Source organism: Babylonia areolata, chromosome 22 (assembly GCF_041734735.1).
Source record: "Babylonia areolata isolate BAREFJ2019XMU chromosome 22, ASM4173473v1, whole genome shotgun sequence".
Lineage (NCBI taxonomy): Eukaryota > Metazoa > Mollusca > Gastropoda > Neogastropoda > Buccinidae > Babylonia > Babylonia areolata.
In genome coordinates, this window is record NC_134897.1 from 23,030,501 (window position 1) to 23,054,324 (window position 23,824).

The 23,824-nt window shown below is 39.4% G+C and overlaps 2 protein-coding genes across 2 annotated transcripts; both read right to left on the reverse strand.

Moving 5' to 3' along the window:
- Positions 1–1,637: 1,637 nt before the first annotated feature.
- Positions 1,638–11,390, reverse strand: LOC143297358 (arrestin domain-containing protein 3-like). The gene is made up of 8 exons (XM_076609665.1): positions 11,032–11,390; positions 9,479–9,551; positions 9,021–9,168; positions 8,080–8,182; positions 5,294–5,550; positions 3,720–3,924; positions 3,066–3,248; positions 1,638–1,993 (listed from the first exon to the last, which is right to left on the reverse strand). Exons 1-8 carry the CDS (start codon positions 11,288–11,290, stop codon positions 1,989–1,991), a joined length of 1,233 nt encoding a protein of 410 aa, XP_076465780.1. The 5' UTR covers positions 11,291–11,390; the 3' UTR covers positions 1,638–1,988.
- Positions 11,391–14,987: 3,597 nt separating this feature from the next.
- Positions 14,988–23,454, reverse strand: LOC143297288 (armadillo repeat-containing protein 6-like). The gene is made up of 5 exons (XM_076609558.1): positions 22,900–23,454; positions 21,133–21,796; positions 20,349–20,494; positions 18,789–19,058; positions 14,988–17,342 (listed from the first exon to the last, which is right to left on the reverse strand). Exons 1-5 carry the CDS (start codon positions 23,017–23,019, stop codon positions 17,130–17,132), a joined length of 1,413 nt encoding a protein of 470 aa, XP_076465673.1. The 5' UTR covers positions 23,020–23,454; the 3' UTR covers positions 14,988–17,129.
- Positions 23,455–23,824: the final 370 nt, after the last annotated feature.

Sequence of the window (23,824 nt, forward strand, 5' to 3'; positions counted from 1 at the left end):
AGCACTCTTTTGCACACACTCAAGACAACAGGTGCGCACACACTCAAACCTCCCCAGCAAAAAAATCCCCCCCCCCCCCCACACCCAACACACACACACAAGCATGCAAAAATGCATGCATGCACACACACACGTGTGCACTTGTCTAGTATCACCTGCCCAAACAGATGTTAAATCAACGACCAACATGCCAAGAGTACATACACAAACTCTCTGACGCCAAATCATATGTTAATGATCTGTTCACTTCTGCAGGATCAGGGAAGATTCCAACACCAATCAGCACATCAAAATAATATCTTAATACATGCTGCTATTGATACAGGCTGAAAAAGTAACAAATCTACTCAAGTGAGAAAACAAGAAAGAAATTACATGAAAATCAGTGCTCTCTTTCAGTCACATACACACACTCTTCTGGTATCGCTTTCACTGGAAAGACATTAAACCGAAGGACACGCGCACGCACGCACACACACACACACACACAAGCACACACACACACACACGCACACAATTTTTTTTCACCATCATCTATGTTTGAGTCAACACTGCTGTGTACAATAATACATATCATGCCCATCAACAACGCTTTGAGCTTTTCAACCAAAAGCAAAACAAGGACAGGCCTGTAAGTGAAGAAAACATGCATTCCATCACATACATATGTGTATACAACTGGGATTAAACAAGGTAAGCCAAAAAGCAGCATACGCACATTTAAAAAAAACAAAAAAACTCACAAACATTTGTGAAAAAAGTTGATAGAATCAAGTCACCAACACTTACACAACAGACCAATACAATACAGGGAATGGGGGGAGAGAGGTGTATTATCAGGAATACAAGTTTGCACCCTTATGAATCCATTTTTCCCAATCCATTTTTTTTTCCTCACCAACACTTTACTCTGCTTTCCACTACCTTCAGTTCAAGACAAACATATAAAAAACAAACAAAACAAAACAAAACAAAAACAAGCAAACAGACGCCCCAAAAATCACATATTTCTGCTGTTCAGTTTTCAGAGCACAAAAAATCTAAATGTTTTGTGTTTCACTTGCACAACCTTTTCTTCACCCCACAAATACCTTCGCTGACAAGTGTGCTTCAAACAAAAACTCCTCCCGTTTTGTGCTGCACTTGCGCAATCCCACAAATATCTTCACCAACAAAAGCACTCAAACACAAAACTCCTGAAGTTTCATGATTTGCTTGCACAGCCTTCTTCAGCCCACGAACAAAAGTGTCACAAAACACAAACAAAAACTCAAGTTCTGCATTTCGCTTGCACAACCATCTTAACCCTTTAATCGTCTTCACCAACAAATACGCTTCAAACACAAAAACCCCTAATGATTTTCGTTTCGCTTGCACATCGTTCTTAACTAAATCGCTTCACTGACAAAGGTGCTTAAAAAACACAAAATATCCTGTTTTGCATTTTCACAAAGCCCCCCCCCCCCCGCCCCCCCCATCCCCCTTTTCTTTTTTCCAGCCTTCTTAACCCTACAAACATTCGTTGACAAAAACGCTTCAAAACATAAACAAATGTTCTGTATTTCTTCAAAACATAAACAAACTAATGTTTTGTGTTTCGTTTGCACCACAACCTTTCTTCACCCTGCGAGTCACTGTCAACCACAAAATCACACAGAAGTAAACAAGTAATCAAAAAACACAACCAACAAAACAACCCCCCACCCCCCTACCCTCCCCGAAACCACCACCATGCACTGCAAGAGACCAGCTCTGCAGATGCAAGCGAGGGTGGCAGCAACATGATGCAGCAGTCTCCCCGTCAGTCCTATGTGCCCGACATGACGACGTGGGGAGCTCCCTGTCTTGAAACAGCTTCACCTACCTTCATCAGCTGCCTTGTTTTCTTTTTTCTTCTTCTTCTTCTTTTGTTTCGTCTTGATTTCCCCTCCCGCGCGCGTGCAAGAGAGAGAGAGGTGTGTACACGACCCTGTTCGACTCATCTCGGCTCACTCTGAAAACAATGTTCACGAATGCTGATGTATAGATTCATAAACATATCATGATGAGAGGAAACGGATTTCAGCAATGTTGCCATTTAAACTCTACAAATATTATCATTATAAGAAGAATAGGAGAATCAGTAATGTCTATATCTAAACTCTACAAACCTTATCAAGAGGAGAGGAAGAGAAGAATCAGTAATGTTGATATTTCAACTCGTAAACATTATTATGATCAGAAGAACAGGAGAATCAGTAATGTCAATTTTTAAAACTCTACAAATATTATGATGAGAGGAAGAAGAGAATGGTTGAGGGGCCACATTGAGAAATGTCTGCCCTAACTGGCAAGTGTTGAAAACTAACCTTCAACAGTGAGGGCATGCAACTTTTCACAGATATAATATTCTTGTCTTCCACATTTTTGACTCACTTGTGTAAACAAAGTGAGTCTATGTTTTAACCCGATGTTCGGTTGTCTGTGTGTGTGTGTGTGTGTGTGTCCGTGGTAAACTTTAACATTGACATTTTCTCTGCAAATACTTTGTCAGCTGACACCAAATTAGGCATAAAAAAATGGAAAAATTCAGTTCTTTCCAGTAATCTTGTTTAAAACAATATTGCACATCTGGGATGGGCACAAAAAAATAAAAAATGAAGCCTAATTATATGCAAACTGCATTTACTGTTATATTTATATTTTTTGTATTCTCTAAACTTGGCACTTTGATCTGATATTCTGACCCAACAACAAGAGCAGTCATTATTATCATTTTTTGTTCAAACAGAAACTTCTTTTGCTAAGCATGGAAGTTTTATTTATTTTGCAAACGTTTTTTTGGTGCAGATAGTAAAAAAGGGAAATTACTCTGTAATTAATGCTTTAAACTGATCTTTCTCATCTTAAACATTACATTTTGAAATTATACACAATACATAAAAAGCTTGGATTTTTTTTTCAGTGTATCACAAGTGAGTCTTGAAGGCCTTGCCTCTCTTGTTTTTCTTTAGTTTTCACTGTTTAAAGATATGAAGAAAAAATTTCTTAAATATCCAGCTTCAACCAACCCTGGTCACTCGTACCTGGAGGGACAACAGCCAGAGCTAACTCCTCCCCGGGATCATCCGAGGGGGGTGGTCGGTAGTTATACACATATGTGTACATGGGGGTGAAGGTCAGGTCGCCCATGTTGAACCCTGGCTCCTCATCGTCGTCATCGTTCAGGTCCACAGCACCACCAATGCTCTCTGCATATGTTGGGGGGTCTGCACACAGTCAATGTCCACAGGGGATGAGAACTGGCCAACACTGTAACGCTACATAGAAATTTCACTTATACCAAATTTCATAAAGTAATGCATGACAATTGTTTTTGTGTTTATAACCATAACGGCTTGGGGTTTTTTTCCATATGAGGCAAGGGGTTAAAACAGAACTGATTATGCATGTCACAAAACGTAATCCCATACATATCGTAATCCCATACATATCCATTCCCCCTTTTAAAAAAAAAAAATCCTGCTCTTATAATCATCCTAAAACAAGTAACCAAGCTTAAGAAAGGATACAAGTGCACAGAGAGATGGTTCCAGACGTCTTGTATTCATCTGTTATGTTGCCCCCCCATTACTCACATCCCATCAGCCCTTTTGTACTACCAGCAGTTGCACTCCGCACTCAATATGGCCTAGTTGTTTGACTGGGAATTTTGTTCCTCATTATTCTACAACACTGACCTTCAAACGGTGGGGGTGGTGTGATGGTTTCCCGGTAGGGTGGGGGCAGGGGCAGAAAGTCCATGTCAGCGAACTGGGCCTGCGTTTCGCGGTAGAAGCGAGACTGGGTGAAGCAGTAGGACTGAGCACGCCTGTAGGGCACCGTTCCAATCACAATGGGCAGGTGGACTGTCAGGTTGTAGGCACCGGGGATGTGCAATGCCACCTGTACATGATGCAACAAGCAGTAAATGACAGGCTGTAGGCCCTGGCGATGTTTAACAACACCTGTACATAATGCAACAAGCATCAAATGACAGGTTGTAGGCCATGGTGATGTTTAACAACACCTGTACATAATGCAACAAGCATCAAATGACAGGTTGTAGGCTGTGGCGGTGTTAACAACACCTGTACATTATGCAACAAGCATAAAATGACAGGTGGTAGTTCCAGGGGATGTGTAACAACACCTGTACATGATGCAACAAGCATCAAATGACAGGTTGTAGGCTCCAGGGATGTTTAACAACAACTGTACTGTCCAAGTATATCACTTCTAATGCCACCTGTAGGACAAGCATTACTCAACTTCAATAATCAGGTGTATCATGCACAATTCCTTATATAACAACAAGCACTGGTATCTTTGAATATCCAGGAACATCATGCATAAAACCACAAATAAAGCCATATCAGAGGAGTGAAACAAGGAACAAAATGTGTAATCAGCACTCAGTTCACATTACTTTGTCCTTACCAGAATTCTATACTTTCATGAATAGTTTTCATGGAAACGCAGTTTTAGATTTCCCTTCCAAAATACAATAAAAAGTACATGAATTTTACCATTAATGATGTTAAAATTTTTTTTTAAAAGTCCACATAAACAGAAAAATAACATCCCTTACGCGTAGATGGAAAACTTATGCTTTGGAAACCAAATATACCAGAAATATTACATGTATTTGCAAACAAAGTATCACCCCTAAACATGTCTTCACCCATGTTGTAATGAACCAATATATACCACTGCTTTTAAAACACTCTGTTCAAAACAGTTTTGAATCACCAACATTAATATTTCTTCTCTTTTTTCGTTTGTTTCGTTATCAAATGGTAAAATAAACAAGTACTTACAGACATAGGGTGTGCTTTACTTCTTTCAAATCTAAAAATCGGGAATGGCATAATATTAAAGCATTCAGAAACCATCACACGCACGCAAGCACATACACGTACACAAACACACACACACCACGCATGCATGCACGCACACACACACACCACACACGCACACACACTGAGCACATACACTCCACATTTCCCACATCCAGTTCATTATACCACCACCCACCTTCCAACCCCCTCTACTTCCCAGTAGCCCCCCCTGCCCCCTTTTTTAAAAATTCTTTTTCTTCTAATATCATTCTTAGTGGACAGACATATCACAGATGAACAACAACAAACAAAAAAAACCATACCAAAAACAAACTACATCAAAACCAAAGAAATTCGAAGGACAAGAAAACTAAGACATCCTTACACACACACACACACATCTTCCACAGCATATCATGCGCACCACCACTCACCTTGACATAGTAGTCCACCTTCATGACGCAGCAGTTGATGATGGAGGGAGACACGGCAGGTATCTTCAGCAGCTGAGAGTCCCAGCTGCCGCGGGTGCCAGGGGCGATGGGGAGGCCAGTCAGCACCGTGAACTTGGTGCGGCGGATCCGCGACTTGCCGCTGGCGAAGAAGGCCTGTGTCTGGTACAACGTGGCGTAGGGGATGACCGTGCGGGACGAGTGGTTGTCAAACTCGGCCGATATGGCCGTTGACTCTCCTGTGAGAATGATGATATCAATGTCATTATCGTCATCATCATCATCTCATCTTTGTCAAACTCTGCCGAAATGGCCGTCAACTCTCCTGTGAGATTGACAGTGTCAATGTCATTATCGTCATCATCATCATCATCATCTCATCTCTGTCAAACTCACCCAAAATGGCCATCGACTCTCCTGTGAGAATGATAGTGTCAATGTCATTATCATCATCATCATCATCTCATCTCTGTCGAACTCACCCAAAATGGCCATCGACTCTCCTGTGAGAATGATAGTGTCAATGTCATTATCGTCATCATCATCATCATCATCATCTCATCTCTGTTGAACTCACCCAAAATGGCCATCGACTCTCCAGTGAGAATGATAGTGTCAATGTCATTATTGTCATCTCCTAGTTGTCAAACTCCGCCAAAATGGCCGTCAACTCTCTGGTTTGAATGATAGTGTCAATGTCATTATTGACATTGCATGGTTGTCAAACTCAGCTGAAATGGCCATCGACTCTCCGGTGAGAATGATTGTGTCAATGTCATTATCGACATTGTATGGTTGTCAAACTCAGCTGAAATGCCCATCGACTCTCCTGTGAGAACGATAGTGTAAATATCATCATCGTCATCTCATGGTTGTCATCTGTCATGCAAGAATGATAGTGTCAATGTCATCATCACCATCTCACAGTTGTTGACTCTCCTGCAAAAACAATAGTGTCAATGCCATCATCGTCATCTCATGGTTGTTGACTCTCCAGCAAGAAGGATAGTGTCTATGTCATCATCGTCATCTCATCGTTGTCAAACTTGGCCGAAATGGCTGTTGACTCTCCCGTGAGAACGACAGTGTCAATGTCGTTATTGACATGCAAAGTTGTCAAACAAATGAAATGGCTGTAGACCCTCTGATGAGAATGACAATGTCAATATCATCATCATCATCTCATACAGCTCATTGTGATTCTATGAAGCTTTTCATCATTATATTTACTTTAAAATTGACATCAAATGTCAACCAAAAATGTAGTATGTCTGTGCAAGTCCATCAAATCTACCGTTATCATTATTTCAAAAAAGTGCAATACAAAGGAAATGTGGGTAAGAGACTGCCAAATGATTTTCTGTCCAGAGAAACATACAATGATTTTTTTCTTCTTTTTCTCAACAACTGAAACGAAAGAGCCCTTGCACACACAGATTTTTTTTTCCTTTCTTGTACTTCAAGACCCTTAAAACATGCAGACTAATAATCTATAATGCAATCCTCTGGGTTAATTTATAGCTCTGCAGATGTACTTTAAAAGAAGAATGGAAAGGAACATGACAGAACCAATTCAAACACACACACACACATGCAATGCAACAAACAAACAAGACCAGACTTAGTTATTGAGGCAAATCATTTGGTACAATGTTTGAGGATTAAAGGGACTGAGGTCAGTTTTTGTTGGGTGCCTTCTCATGTGGGCATTCATGGCAATGAAACTGCTGATAAAGCAGCTATAACAGGAGCACAAGATTAAGAAAAATCGACAAAAATACGTGTCCGTCTTTCCGTAAAAGAGACTCACACTTTGTTAGAAAAATCAGCAAGGTGTTGATTTCATAACCGATAGAAGAAAATGTTTTTAACACTTAAAGGGACATTATTCCCCAAGAATATTATTAAAGAAAAGATACCGAATCCATCAGCTTGCTATACAAGATTAATAAATCTCTACTTTCTTCCATATAAAACTTGATGTGCTGAAAACAAAGTACAGTAAAAATGTTACATGCATCTGTGGTGAACAGTTGAGCTTGCATCATTGTTTGTTTCACTATCAGCAGTTACGTACCTTGTTGCCCAAGTATTTCAATGAGAATTACTATTCTGCAGATGATTTTGGGAAAGTTATTTCTGACGAGGTTCTTATGGTCGAACTTTCACAGGCATTAGTTCATAGCCCTATTTCTACATTCATTTAATGTACTTCAGAATTGTGTTTATGGTTTCTGATTATTATTATTATTATTGAATTGTTACTGTTAAATGTAATTGCATGTTAGTGATGCATTTTTTGGTAGTTTTCTACCTTTTCTGTTTTCCTTTTCCCTCATCCCTCCCCACCCCCTTCCCCCTCTCCCACTAAAAAAAAAAAAATTATCATCTAATATCACTGATAGTGAAAAGACGCTAAACTAAAGAACGAACACATGCAAACACACAAAAACTGATGGTACACAAGTATACAAAGTCATTCTCACGTTACATCCACACAACAGACCAAACTGGATAGCACAATATGACAAATTTCAAAGGGAAGTGTATTACAGACGAAAGTGTGTGGCAGATTTCACAGGGGAGTGTAGTACAAGCTAAAGTATGACAGATTTCAAACGAGAGTATATCACAGGCTGAAGCGTGACAATTTTCATATGGGAGTGTATTACAGGCATAAGTGGTACAGGCTAAAGTGTGACAGGTTTCATGGGGAAGAATACTGCAGGGTAAAGGAGCAGCAAAAGAAGGCTGAAGCATCCACCTACCAGGACAGTAACCACGACGGTCGGTGCGGGACGTGATGGAGATGGGACCAGAGGTGCACAGCCAGCAACACAACGTTTTCTCCACGCTGCTTTCCACTTGGGTCTGGAAACATGTAAGTATTATGTACACATGCATGTGTCTGTGTGCATGGTTACAGATGGAAAAGAATGTGTGTGCGTGAATAGTATGAGAGAGAGAGTGCATGAATAGTATGAGAGAGAGAGAGAGAGTGTGTGTGTGTGTGAGATCTGAGCATCTGTGTGTATGTATGCATGTGTGACTCTGTGTGTGTGTGTGTGTGCGTGTATGTGTGTGTGTGTGTGAGTGAAAGTGAGTGTGTGTGTGTGTGAGTGCATGTGTGTATGTGTGAGTGAGTGATCTGAATGTCTGTGTACATGTATGCATGTGTGACAGTGCGTGCATGAGTGTGCGCTGGGTACAATAACAAAATTCATTTTTATATAATAATATACAATATAGTGTGAACAAGTCCCTCCCTCACCTCCCTTCTTTACCCCAACAGAGACAATGAAACAGAAGAAATAATAATAAAACAATAAAAGAAAAACAACATCATGTCACAAGCTAAACAAATAATAATAATAATAATGTTATTTATATAGCGCTGAATCTTGTGCAGAGACAAGTCAAAGCGCTTTCGCACCAGTCATTCACACGCATGCATAACTCTGGAGAAACTGAAGACAAGGAAGAGGCAAGGAAGAGGCAGGGATTTTGGGAAGAGGTGGGTTGTAAGGCCAGACTTGAAAGAAGAATTCACAAACACCTGCAACAAAATTCAACAAATACAACAATCAAACCAACCCCCAAAACTAACATACTGTAATCCAAATCCAAAACAATTCACCACATGACCCATCACAAAAACAGAAGAACAATCAGTATAGTTTATCCAGCCACACAATCCTGACGCTGCTACCTGGTATTCTGGTCTGTTGATGTCGATGGGACTGATGACGGTAAATGCCTTTTTGGTTTTGTGGTTGAACGACCATGGTTTGTCCATCTCAGCCTTCAGCCAGTACCGTATACTGCCGTGCTTCCCTTCAAAGGAGGTGGAGATACCCCTGAAAGAAACATAGCAGGAACATGCTTGAACATAAAGTTCTTTATCATAGCATGATTATATATATATATATATATACATATATATAGATATCTATAGGTAGGTATCCCTGACAGAAACATAGCACAACATGTTTAAATATATATATATACATATATATATATATATATATATATATATATATACTGAACTGAAGTAAATTACCAACACATAGTATAATAAGAACAAATTAACATGAGTCATACTATCAGACTACAAAAATCAAGATCAATCAAACTGTTGTGTAAATTTCTTAAATTACTTATTCTCACCCCATTGGAAGCTCAAATGAGAAGTTGAATTCATGACGACCTTCTGTCAAAGTGTCTCTTCCATCTGATATTTCTGAAAAACAAAAAGCAAAATCCTGAAAAATAAAAAATGCAGAGACAGACATCAAATGGTCAAATCACATATGATATATATCAAAATATCTAAAGTAAATAAAACCGGTACAGAAGTGCAACTATTCCTTAACATATAGTATATGAGAATATTTAATTAACTACAGCTCAATAAGAAAAAAATTAATGTAATATGTGATTCACTACCAGTTTTTACATAACATTTGATACTATGTAGGTTTCAACAATCTGGAGTTTTTCTGGTTTTTGATCTACTCCACCTTTCTAGAGCCCCGGGAAGAAGGCAGTCAGACATTCTGAAGCTTTTACAGTCCTGGTCCTTGTCTTCACCCTTCCCTCCACAGACCAAAATCAGCCTAAATTCATACACTGACCACTGACCCAAAACACAAAATGCATTTTAATGTTATTTTCTTCTATCTGTATCTCCACCTGTCTCCATTTCCATGCTGCTGATGGTTGTGAATGAACACAAGTGTTCTGACGGAGATGCTGTAGGTTTTGCCACGCGTCTCTCAGTCTTGCTCTCCATTTCTTTCTGGGTCTCCCTCTCACATATATGACATACACACAAACTCTTTCTCCCTGTGAATGTGTACTGAATTCTGCATTTTACGGCTGCATCCCCATGTATGTTGATCGAGCAGGCTTTTAGTTTATGACTTCTACTTAGCCTTTTCCTGCAGGGCCACTTTTATAATTAATCTGATTTTAAAACACAGAATGTATGCAGACACTGATGCATTAAACTTCACTATTTTCCCACTGTTGATTTCCAACAGACAAACAGAATTTCCGGCAATATCCACATTTCTTCCCCTGTACTTTTCCGTTTAGAAGACAGAAAAAGTTGTAAATTAGTTAATAACAGTGTAATATATACTCTACATTTCTTCGCCTCCATATTTTGACTGGCTTTTAAAAATTATTTTTTTTTACACTACCTCATTCAAGAGGGGAAGAAATGTGGTGTATACAGTACAATGTTATCAACCAATTAAATACTTTTTCCATCTTCGGAATGGATCTGAATGGAAAGAACATAGGAGAAGAAATGTGGATATTGCCTGATTTGCTTTGATCCTCACAGCACCTATGTCCCCCACCCCACACCGAACACATCTTTTCTTGACCGTGTAATTTCTGAAATGTAAGTAATACTTGGTAATACTAATACCTGTAGTGTTTCTTTCGGCACTTTATGGCATTAAGAAGCAACCACTTGATTCTTCTTCCTCATTTTCATTTTGTCACCCATGCAACAATGAATTATTCTCATGTGAACAAGGGGAGGTTTGTGAAGAAATCCTTCCTATTTTAAATTTCACAACAGGGTGTTCATTTTGCTTTATGGATAATTTAGCAATAAACAATCAATAAAACAGCAATATGCGTCGTCAAGCAACAACACAATGACATGCGATGGGGAATATTCGTGTTTTATTATCATTATTACTCACCTCCGCCAAACAACACTTGGCGCTTGAAAAAGTATTCCACCTCTGCGTTGAAGTGCTCTGTGTAGGAACCAAGTCTGCTGCCCGTGCTACGAGATTCGGTCCAGTGAACTTTGGCCACTCCGCGCATGAAAATCCTGAGCGACCGCATCTTCATATCACCCTTCAGTTCTACAATCACCTGTCCGAGCACTCTCTCCCCAGGATGGAAGACGGACTTGTTGTCCGATAAAATTATCTCGAAACATTTCACCTTGCCCATTTTTCTTGCACTTGGTGCTGTTCTTTTTCGAGCAGTGGGAAAACAGAGAGCGCTATGAAAGCGTTCTCATGCAGAAATACAGCATTGTTGGGTCCTGGAGGTCCGAAATTCTTTGGATGTTTTCCCTGAAGCTGAAGCATGCATGCCGATTAACATTTTGAGCCAAGTAGGAATTTGACAAAATAAAACTGTTGCCATGGGGAACGTCCGCCCGTCCGCTGTTGGACAGGATGCACGTGCAGGTGTATCAATGCCCACATACTGCAGCTACGATAGGTCCAAGTATCGGCTTTACGCCGAAAAAAAGTTTAATGTAAACAGCCAGGTGAAGGTAATCGATTAAAACTATTTTAAAATATTCGTTAGGCCAGATGGTTGCGTATAATCACCCCCTCCCCTCCCCCATATATGTGTTCAGGGAGGTGCGCACACTGACCTCGATTGACTTGGATGCTTTTAGAATTGATCTGTTGACTCATCATCCATTTGAGCCGACCGCTGATCAGCTGTCTACTGTCCTGCGCGCTGTTCTCGACATGCACGACACGTCGTGATCTCCTGTCGCCCACCGTCACGTTCAATGTGGTTAATTGGGACATTTTCGAGGCTGCTAGAAATCGAGTTACTGACAGTGTTGAAAGTCCTTGCATGCACCACAGCCAAAAAGGCTGTTTAATGTTACAAAAAACCTTCTCCAAAGAGTGAAAGACACTCCTTTCCTACAATATTTTATGTGCACTTAAACTACCACGGAAATTTTCTTATTTTTTAACCGATAAAATATATTTTGCCTCTAATGTGCGTACTTCTTCACTTGTTAAAGAACTCGAGTCCAGTATGGTTCTGCTTTGCATTGTTTCCAATTAGTCACAGAGGAGTTTGTGAAGAACTGACTCTGTCCGAGTGCTTGTCCGAAACCATGTTGGATTGACCCCAGCCTGTCCTGCCCTCTTTGTTGTTTCAATGTATTGATCAGTGTTCAGCTGCCACATATCACCTGTGTTATTAATTCAGTTCTTCTTTACATTGTCTAGTTGTTTTCCTGAAAGTTTGAAATCTGCTGATGTACATCATCAAAAAACCTTCTTTGTCTGAAAAATTATCGGTCTGTCTCAAATTAGTCAGTAGTCAGAATTGCCAAACAAATATTGCATTGTCTCAGCTACGTCTCATCTCAACAAGAAAAAAAAATTGTTTATTAATTCTCATCAGTCATGTTATTGATGTGATCATACCTGGGAAACTGCCCTTCTTAGAATAGTCAGTGATTTGCTTTCTGGATTTGATGATGATAAAATATCTCTTCTTGCTCTGTTAGACTTGTCAGTAGCCTTTGACTATCCCCATGAACAGACTTAAAACTTTCTTTGGTATTCATGACACTGCACTAACTTGACATAGATTGCAGCTTAGGCCTACCTGTCAGATAGTACACAGAAAGTATGTATGAATGCAAATTACTATAGAGTATAATTATATTGTATCTGCCTTGAGATATTGTGTCCCACAGGGGTCTGTCCTGGGTCTTGTTGTGTTGTATGTGTCTCCTGCTGTGTCGGATGCCATCAGTCATTGTGTGATGTCATATGAGAGCTAATGGTGTAATGAGAACTATTCATTCATCTGCAAAATGTATACTTTAGATAGTCAGTTAACATGGTAATTATTTTTTTTATACCAGAGACTTTGCAGATGTGCGCTACCCAGCTGAGCGACCACTCACCCCTCAAAATGTTCAAATGTACATGTATTTTTATATGCATGCATGCAGTTTGTTTATGATGTGTGTGAACAGTTTGCGAGTCTCATTTTGGTATGTAGGCAATATATGACATTAATGTAATGCGCAATGTATAAAACCATGTGTTTTGTAAAGCACTTGTATCAGCTTTCTGGACAGCTTGCTGTATAAGTATCTATTATTATTATTATCATGGGATTTCATCATAATTATAAACGAAAGGATTTCTGATCTTACTCCTGTATCTTAGATCAGTCATTTGTTAATGGGCTGAAGTAGTTTGTTGTTTAATCATTCATTGGACATATTCATACATGTAGTTCTACCCCTCCTCCTCCCCCCCCCCCTCCCTCCCCCCCAAAAAAAAACAAAGACAAAAAACAACAACAACAACAAAAAACGAACTGGACAAAATGCATGCTGGTTTATTTTTCGGCATCTCCACATTCGTCTTCTGTCTCATTCCACATTTAACACAATGACAATATTGCGTGTGTGTGTATTTGTGTGCATGTGCATGCCATGTGTATGTATGGGTGAATAATCATGATAAAAATCTATATTTTGAATCTGCTTGAACGATGTCATGTATTCATTGCATAACCTTATTTGCTTAGACTTTTGAAGTTGAGGGCCACATGGGAAAAAAAGACCCACTTTGTTTCATCTGTTACCATTTGATAAAGATTAGTTTTATCAGAGTTTGTGTCAAAGATGTGCATATCTGGTTCCTGTCTCTTAGCCCTACTCATTTCAGTCATACATTCTTTCTCCAGATATTCTTTCCCTTAATTTCTTTGTCTCACAGCCTTTATGTTCATTTCAAAATGTTTCTTTTTCTCTCCCCATCCATCTCCCTATTCTCCCCTTCAATCTCCAATCCCTGTTCCCAGGTTTAGAATAACTTGAGGTGGTAAAATAATGTGAGAAAGCATGCATACATGATAAGATTGTGCTGTATGGATGCATTTGTGTGGTTGCATGTATGCTTGACAGTGAATTTGTGTGTCTGGGCGCAGAACACACAGGCACACATGATTCAGACAAAACATGGCATACACACCAGATTGTTTTCAAAATTCAAACGGTGATTAGTGATCTTGACCAAAGTTGGTGCTTTTATGAAAGGGCTTATGTCTGTTCATGTCTGTCTGTGCGAAAATGCGAGAGTGCACACATGAACACATGTCCATTACAAATATACGTTCGCAAATGTGCATTCATGCATGTATAATGTGTAAGTGTGCATGCATGTTCGTGTATGTTCAGTCATGCATGCATGCATGTGTGTGTGTCTGTGTGTTGTGCTGTGTTGTGTTGTCTCACACAGAGTGATGTTTCAGAGGAGGAAGGTGGCAGAGTAGTTATAACGCACAGCTGCCAATACAGAGAGTCCGTAAGGGTGTGGGTTCGAATCCCGCTCTCACCCTTTCTCCCAAGTTCGACTGGGAAATCAAACAGAGAGTCTATTCTTTTGGATGAGACAATAAACTGAGGTCCTGTGTGCAGCATGCATTTGGCGCACTGAAAAAGAACCTATGGCAACAAGCGTTGTCCTCTGGCAAAATTATGTAAAAAGAAATCCACTCTGATAGGTACACATGTATATAAGCATGCACTCAAGGCCTGACAAGCGCGTTGGGTTATGCAGCTGTCAGGCATCTGCCTAGCAGATGTGGTGTAGCGTATATGGATTTGTCCGAACGCAGTGACGCCTCCTTGAGAAAATGAAACAGAGTGATGTGTTGTGTTGTGTTGTGTTGTGTAACAAAGAGTGATCTTTATCACTCTTGTGATCTATCAACAACGATGCAACTAAGTGAATTACACATCAGATGTGAAAAAGTACTTTGTACTAATATTAGTACGTATATATCACATAAATGCATGACACATTCAGATCACATCACAGTCACATTCATGAAACACACAGTCCTTTCAATACACCAAAGGATGAACAGTTTTGTCTTTTCACTGAATTTTCAGTCATGTAATGAATCATTTCAAGTAAAAAATGTACTGTGTTCACACTCCAATCAAATACCAATGCTGAATGAACATATGAAATGGATCTACTCACGCACATTATGACAAATCAAATGAATGAACATGTCACATGATGAAAAAAACAAACAATGACAGGTGAAGAATGAGATTCAAAACAAATTATTTTGGTGAAAGATCTGAGAGAAAGACAGGGGGAAAAGAGACACAGAGAAAAATACAGTTACTCAGAGAGAGAAAGTGGGAGGGAGGGAGGGAGGAAGAGAGAGAGAGAGAGCAAGGAGATATTTCTGAAATTTAATCAGTATTTCTAGGCAAGAGTTGTATACATCAACAGCATTGTACAGCAGCAACTCATGTAAATGAAAATGTGCAATCTAAAATACTGTATACACCTGGCACTGCTTAAGCAAACATCCAAATAACTTCTTATTTTTGTGATAGTCTTCGTAAAAAAACAAAACAAAAAATAACAACAACAAAAAACCCACATTTGAAAAATGCAAAATGAGAATGTGCGTACATGTGTGCGAGTGCCTGAGCTGCGCATGCACATGTATAATATGTAATAATGCATATCTGCATATGCTTTCTTGCCGATTCAACCATGTACAGCAGGGTAAACAGATTATACAGCACTTTATCATAATACTGTATAAAAAAAATATTCATCATTTTCATCATGTTTATTTGTTTGTTTTGTTTTTAATCAATCAGCTTGTTTTCAAAGCAAGAGTATCATACTTGATCAACATCACAGCAGGGACAGCAATGAGTTATTGGCTGTTGCATATTGATTAGTCATTACTGAAAAACCCAAAGTACTCTCCAGGATTGCACAGGCGACAGCAGCACTCACAAAACTGAGGTACATCTGGAACGACCGGAACATTGCACTCAGCTCAAAGATCAGACTGATGCGTACCCTGGTGACATCAATACTCTTGTATGCATGTGAATCGTGGACCTTAACAGCTGAAATGGAAAAGAGAATACAGTCCACTGAGATGAGATGCTTTCGAAGACTCCTGGGCATCTCCTACAAAGATATGAACGAAGAAGTTCGAAACAGAATCAGGCAAGTCATTGGGCCCTACGAAGACCTGTTGACCTTGGTCAAGAGACGCAAGCTCAAATGGTATGCCCATGTCACGAGATCATCAGGGCTTGCCAAGACATTCCTGCAGGGCACAGTGCAAGGGGGGAGAAGGAGAGGCAGACAGAGGAAGAGATGGGAGGACAACATCCCAGAATGGATGGGCTTGAGGTTGAGCGATACAGTCAGGAGGTTGGAAAACCGAGAGGATTGGAGGATGCTGGTTGCCAGATCACCTGTGGCGCCCCAACGGTCCACAAGACTATGGGATAGGTGAAGACTGAAAAATAGTTCACAGGTCCTGTCAGGTATGACGCCTACAACTCTAAATTCAAATATGTTTTGTATTTGTTTTTTGTTGTTTTAACCCCCTCAATCATATTTGTGAGAGGATAGTAAAATAAGCAAGCTTTCTTTCCTTTCTTCTATTTCAGTGTCTGCCTTTTTTTCTACAAAGGAGGGATACCTATCTATCTATCTATCTAAATCAATCAATTTATCAATCTATCTGGCTTACCTATCTTATCAAATTAAATCTGTCTGCCTCTCTGCCTTTCTGCCTGCCTGCTTGCTTGTCTGTCTATATCAGTATATATAGTCAGGATGAAAGAACAAGAACATAATAAAAATCATTTGGCACGGCTTTCACCATGTCAATCCACTTCTGTTTTGTTGAATGAAATCTGAGTTTAGTGTGTGTTTGTTGATTTTTTCTCTCTCTGAAAACCTCCATCAATCTACATATGGGCACAACAGCCAAATGGTTAAAGTGGTTGGTTGAATGACACATAAAACGAATGATGAGTGCCCAATGGCAGCCGTCAGTCGTCTCTACCAAAGGCAGGCAGCCTGTTGTGCAAATGACCCCATGTTTGTAAAGCGCTCAGAGCTTGGTCTCCAACTGAGGATCATCATGATTTAAGTATCCATCTCGTCATCATCATACACGATTCCATATTTGAAATATAAGAGGGTCATACGCGACATGAAAGAAAGAATCATTGCCCCAGAGCTCCTTTCTGCCCTGTCCAGCGTTCCTGGAGATGGACAGCACAACCCAGATCCCTCAGCGCCGCTTTCGCTTCGTCCTCGCACTGTTTGTGTTTGCTGGCCGCCTGGTTCAGCAGGGCCTCAGCTCCCAGCTCCAGAATGGCAGTGCTGTGCTCCCGGGTTCGAGCCACCAGGTTCCTCAGGGCCATGCAGGCTTGTTTCTGGATGTGACAATAAAACAAAATAAAACAAAAAGACATGAAAATCTTCTGAATGATCTGATCAGTTTGTTTGATTATTTTGTTTGACATTTTATTAGAAAAAAAAAGAAGAAAAAAAACAACAAAAAACCCAACAAGGCTTAACTGCACTGGTTAGCATACCACACTATTAGACCGAGTCCATAATTTCCCCTTAGCTGTACATATGCTGCTCCTTACTACATTATATAATGAAGTCAATTCATTATCCTCACTTCATCTCTACAGTGCCCCAACACACACACACACATCTATATCTGTCTCTCTCTCTCTCTATATATATATATATACAATATATATCCAGAGAGAGAGACACACACACAAACACACACACACACATCCACAAAAATGCTTTGCCATTTGCCCCATGATGTACATATATGTCAGCATCATTTCAGGATTTTTCACAATTCTATTTCAAAGTTGATGTGTCCCAATAGCCGCCAGTCAGATGGCTTGATATGTCTACTTTAATTATCCGTGAGGAACAATAGCCAATCGCACTCTGTATGACTGAAAGGATGTTACTGTCAATACCTCCCTCACAATGCTTTCAAATTAGCCAATGACGAACCACAACCTTACCCTATGGGCTTGAAACAACGGTGTGAACCCCCCACACCCACCCCCCCAAAAAGTAGATTTTACTATCCAAGATGTTGCAGAAGGTTTACAAGTCATTAACGATTTGGCATAACATTGTTGATGGTTTGCTTGACGTAACTGAATGTTAGAATGATGATTTGCAGACAGGAGGGAGGATGGGGGTACTTGAACAGCTAGATGTACCCAGAAAAGGAAGGAACGTGGAGCAGGAGGCCCATTATAGCTCTGTGGCTGACCTGGAGCAAACTGCAAATACAAACCATCCACTTATTCAGGGCAGGAAAGGAGAGAGACGAGAGTGATGAAGGGGGTGAAGAGAGTCGTGAATTACGTGCGCAGCATGGTTTTAGAAAAGCACGCTCGCATTGATCAAACAGCTATCATCTGCACTGTGGGCCAAGTGGGTCACTGTTAACCTCTTTGATACTGTCGGACAGTGAGCATAAAGTGAGTGAGCGTGGCACAAACAGGAGCAGCAACTGAAGGACATGTGTATATAAATCACTGAGTCAAATTAACTTCTAACTATCTAACTTGATAGTCTGTTCATTTTCCTTTCAGAAAAGTGTGGGTTATGTATACTTCCTTGCAGTAGTTTACATGCAAGAATTTCTTGTAAATTACTACCCTCCACTACCCAAACCTGCCTGGTAAACAGGAAGCACAAGTCAAAATAACGCCCATCACTGAAGAGGTTAATCCTCAATTAATTCTATTTGGATAATTATGTATGCACATTCTTAATCTGCATAAAATGAGTTCACTGGGTTTGCCTACACACTCACACAAACACACACACACCTGAACTGCAGCATCTTTAGGGTGAATCTTCATGGCCTGCACCACTGCCTCGTGACCTTGACATTCCATGACCTTAGTGCAGTGGTCAGGGTTACGCAGGGTCAAGGTTGCAATGACCCCACACGCCCCTTCAGCGATGGCCGCATTACTGGCATGTTTCACCATGGACGCCACCACCAGCTCCACACCTCTTTGCTTCACCACCGCGACCTTGACCTTGTCACTACCAGCCAGGGCTCGAAGCACCACCAGAGCTTGCCGCACAATAGCCTAAATGACAGGTCAGCTCATAAACTTTTTAATAAGTCTGTTTATTTTTAATTATCTTTTATTATTATTATTATTTTTTTTTTAACATAATTACTCTTTCTTTCTTTTTATTATTATTATTATTTTATTTATTTATTTTTTTTTTAATGGAAACAACACAATTTTCAACGAATTAGTAACTCTATCACACAATATACCAAACATACATCACCAGTATGAAACATAAGAATGTCCAGTGATTGACTCCAGAAGCTCTACAAGCATACAAGATTTCAAGATAACACTTGTTTTAGTAAACACAAATAAATCTTCAAGTTTAAGAAATAACTTTCAAAACAAACTATGACCTACAAGATAAGATGACATTCATCATATACAATTGTGTACAAACTGTGCAAAAGTGCCTTTGATACTATGTATAAAATGCCAACAAATATTTGATTATGAATGAAATACAGAGCTGCTCAACAGCTATATCAAAGGTCTTTTTTTTTCTTTGAAATTCAATTTAACAGGCACAGTCCAAACACAAATCAAAAACATACAAGAAATTACCAAGTAATACAATGCAAGGGTTTTGTTGTTTTGTTTTTTTGTTGTTGCTGATCTTCAGTGACTTCTGAAAAAGTCAGAATGATCTCAGCGGCTTTACTCTCAAGCTGCCCATTTCAAATCACCAGCAGTCCAGTGTCAGGTCACCAAGTGGCCACCCAACACAGGAGGCCATGCACTGCTGCCTGGTCACTTGTGTTCAATGGTGCCTGTTCTGATTCAACAGACATGGGACATCATCTTGCTATGCCCCATACTTATAACAATTATCACTTTGCTGCAGAGTCAGACAGCGCAAGTGTATGTCCACTTTTGAGTGGAAACTGCAGTCATGTTTCTGCTGAGACAGAACACTTTGGAACCAAACTCACCACAGGAACTGAAGAACAGAGAAATCACAACCAAGGTCATAGTGAGAGTGAAGCATAATTCAAGACAATTTCTTATTTTATGACGACCAATGATGAGCAACAGGTATGTTTCTATGGATATGCTTTCAATGAGAAACTGTGGCAAGGATCAGTTCATGGTTTAGACAAAAGATATGAAGTCAAACAGAATTAGTCTACGGCGCCATGTTGGATCAGAATCAAATTTAATGTTTATATAATTCTAAATTAAACCATTCCCTTGCAAAAATCAAGACTGCACTTGTTCTGGATTTCAATGAACAACACTGAAAGTGGTTATAATAAACATAGCAAAAAAAAACCCCACCATGCCTGGTTTTAAGCATACCTTGTCAGAAAGGTTCTTTTCAAAGGCCTGCAAAATGAGCTGAACTCCACCCAGGCTAAGAACCTCCTCACAAAACTCATTCCGCACAGCCAGACTCCCCAGTGTCAAGAAGAGCTCACCCAACACGCCAACGTTATTGGAATACACTGGAAACACATTCACACACTGATCAGGACTGGAAACTCTGCAACCATAGATGTGTAGCTTATAACACTTATAAATACATCTCATATATTTATCACTCTATCAACATTTTATTCATTTATTAGTCTATTCCAGACAATAACACTTTATTCATTTTCCTGCAAATAGAAAAAACAATTATTTATTTTCTGAATGTATACTACACAACAAGAGGAGAAAAAAGGGGAAAAAATATATATGATGATCCACTGGCAATGTTTATGAGTATGCGAGTGTGTGTGTGTTTCACTGTTAGATAGCAAAATCTACCATGCTATATGATGATAGTCCAAAAAAACATCTCTACAAAGGTTCTATGAGCTGAACTGATTTTCATTTCTATTTATAGTGGATTCTAAAAGTCTAATATCCAAGAATACAAAATGATGTAACAATCATAAAATGACGTTCCATGACATGTTGTAAGTGTTTGCACCAATTCAGCAAATCTACTAAAAAAAAACAACAAATGCTGAAAATCCCAAATAATCTTCAAATAATGATTGCACAAATGTACATTATCTTTTCATTACTTCAAAGAGATTCTCTAGCATGGCATGAAATCACAGTCACCGAAATCTGCAACATAGAGTAAACATACCTTCAGAAATCTTAAGTATGGCTTTCAATGCATCACCCTCGGTTACAATCATCTTTGCGTGCTCATGAGCTTTGCCAAATGGAACCCTGACATCATCATCAAAGGTCAGCACCCTCAGCGCAAAACAAATTTCTTTCACCAGGTCAGGACTGGACTGCTGAGACTGCAGCAGCCCTGACAAAAGTTTGATCAGGTCCTTGGCGACAAAGGCCTGTCTGTTGGATTCATGTTTCACACAGAACAAACGGATTAGTCTTACAACCAGCAGCAGAACTTCACTTTTCTCTTGAAAATCAGATAAATACTGAATGAATAAACTGCTTCCTTCTTCGTCAAGGAGATCTGGCTGCCCATTAACAAGAGCACAGAATGCCTGAAGTGTAGCACTGATGACTCTTTCGTCAGCTGCAAATTTTCGGAGTGCTTTCAACAGTGTCGGGTAAGCCTGATTGCTCCCTGCTAAGCAACGGTGAGACAGGTCTATGCTGCATTCATGCTCTACAGTAGCCAGATCAGATATGACAGAGGCAGTGTCAGGCACGTCTCCATCAAGCGCCTGGGATAACTTCTGTACAGCTGCAATCACTGGGTGAACTGTAGTGTCGTTTCCATCAGCTCCTGAGTACAAACTGACGTCCCTGATAATGTTGGCCAGATTCACTTCCTGCAAAGAAAATTCAGATTTGATGTGTGCATCCTCATGAAGTGGAAAGTAAACAGCAGATGACCATTTCCAATAGTGTATATGCAGGCTGTAAATGTAACAGACAGAATTCAAAGAAACAAAATGAGGCACCTGCCAGTAAAATTTAAGTTTTAACTGACTAGTCAAAAGCTGCACTCCTTGAAAGTACACCATCAAATTAAAATGGTATACTGTTGCATGTAGCTAGCAAAAGAAAGGGAGAGATGACAAAAATTAATAACAAGCATAATAAAAAAAAAATATATATATATAAAAAGAAGAAGAAAAAATAGCAAGATTTTCATTCTGTGATTCAGGTATAAGTGCTACTATCATGAAAGGAGGTCTGTATCATAAGTGTGGGGAAGCACCTTTTTTTTTTTTTTTATATATATCATGGAAATAATAGCAAAGCAACACCTACTGAACAGAGCTGTAAGCACAGTATTCCGATTAGCCTTTTCAATGCTGGAGTGTCCCACTCATAGATGAGAAGTAAAATGTACTATATTGTAAACCACACACATTAACACATTTTTCAACAATTATTCCACTCCTGTGATCAGCATTTTACCAGCTCTGGCACATTATATCATGAACCTAAAAGATATGCCTCTCGTTTAAAACTTATAAGTGATCAAGCATAATATTGACACAAGAAGACCCAATTTTGTGTACATACAAGTCATAATTTTTACCATTCTTAATCAAATTATATAAATGTTGCTGCAATATTATGGTGCTGAAACAGAAAACTGATAATCACTATATATATATATATATATATATATATATATATATATGACAGTCCTGAATTTCACAACTATAATTTGTTACCATGCTGAAGCTCTTCGTTATGATACATTCACAAATTTTCGCAATAAATAAATAAAGTGACCTGTTTAAGCTACATCTTTTCTTTAAAAGTTTTCCCCTTTTCGACCTTTTTGTTTGAAGTTTTCTACTTTCTGTTGGCATCTACATTACATTTACAGCTATCAAAACAAAAACAACAACAAACCCAGAAAACATGGAGCACAATTTTCAATTGGTACTAGTATATTGTTTCCCGTTCCACAAACCTGTGATTCAAACTGCTTGACGGCGTCTTCGATGGCTTCTTCTGCGGTCATCTCAAATTCTTGCATATTTTCCTTGACAACGTCATCGAACGTTTGTTGTGTTATCTGTTTTGCCATCATGAAATTTTCCTATTGAGTCTACCTGAAGAACTTCGGGGTCTTTATTTCCACCAGTAGATACGTAGATCAATATGACAGTTACCTGGGAGTTTATGATCAACAGTAAAAAGGCTTAAACAACACCATCCGGAGGTGCCCAACATTCAACTTCACGTTGCCATAGAACGAAAGACGAATCTAGAAGTTGGTCCACAGATGAGTCACAACTTGTCAACACTGGTGAAACTAAGACGAAACCACGGTCACTTCTGCGTACAAATTACAGTCCAATCAGCAGAATAAGGTAAATCAACAAAGATGATATGAAGATGAGCACAGGTCTAATAAAAAATGAAAAATGTTTCTTCTTCGTGCTTTCGATTTCAGCAATCAGCATGCCGCATGTCGCATTACAGTTCAACGGATGAACGTGCGCTGACCATGACCAGCTTGTTTAATACTGCTATTATATACCAAGATTGAAAATAAAAGTAAATTTTAGTTAAACATGAATCAATATGTATGACTAATGTATGTGTTTTGTACTTCAGTCGCTTTTCTCTTACAAGAAATAAATTAGAAAAATGAAATATCCCTACGCTTGAATATGAGATGGATAACCCTTTGAGAGCGTTGAGACAACTCATGCAAAGTGATCTCCCCGGAATTTTGTGTTGCATTGATAATCATCCGAAAGCTTGCCATGGAAACGAAGCGAACTGAAACACGCGCGCACAGGCACACGAACATGCTCGCACATGTGTTATCCTGGTCGAGAATCAAAGCAAAAAACATCCAACACAAAAGACTGCTGACTGAAGTGAAT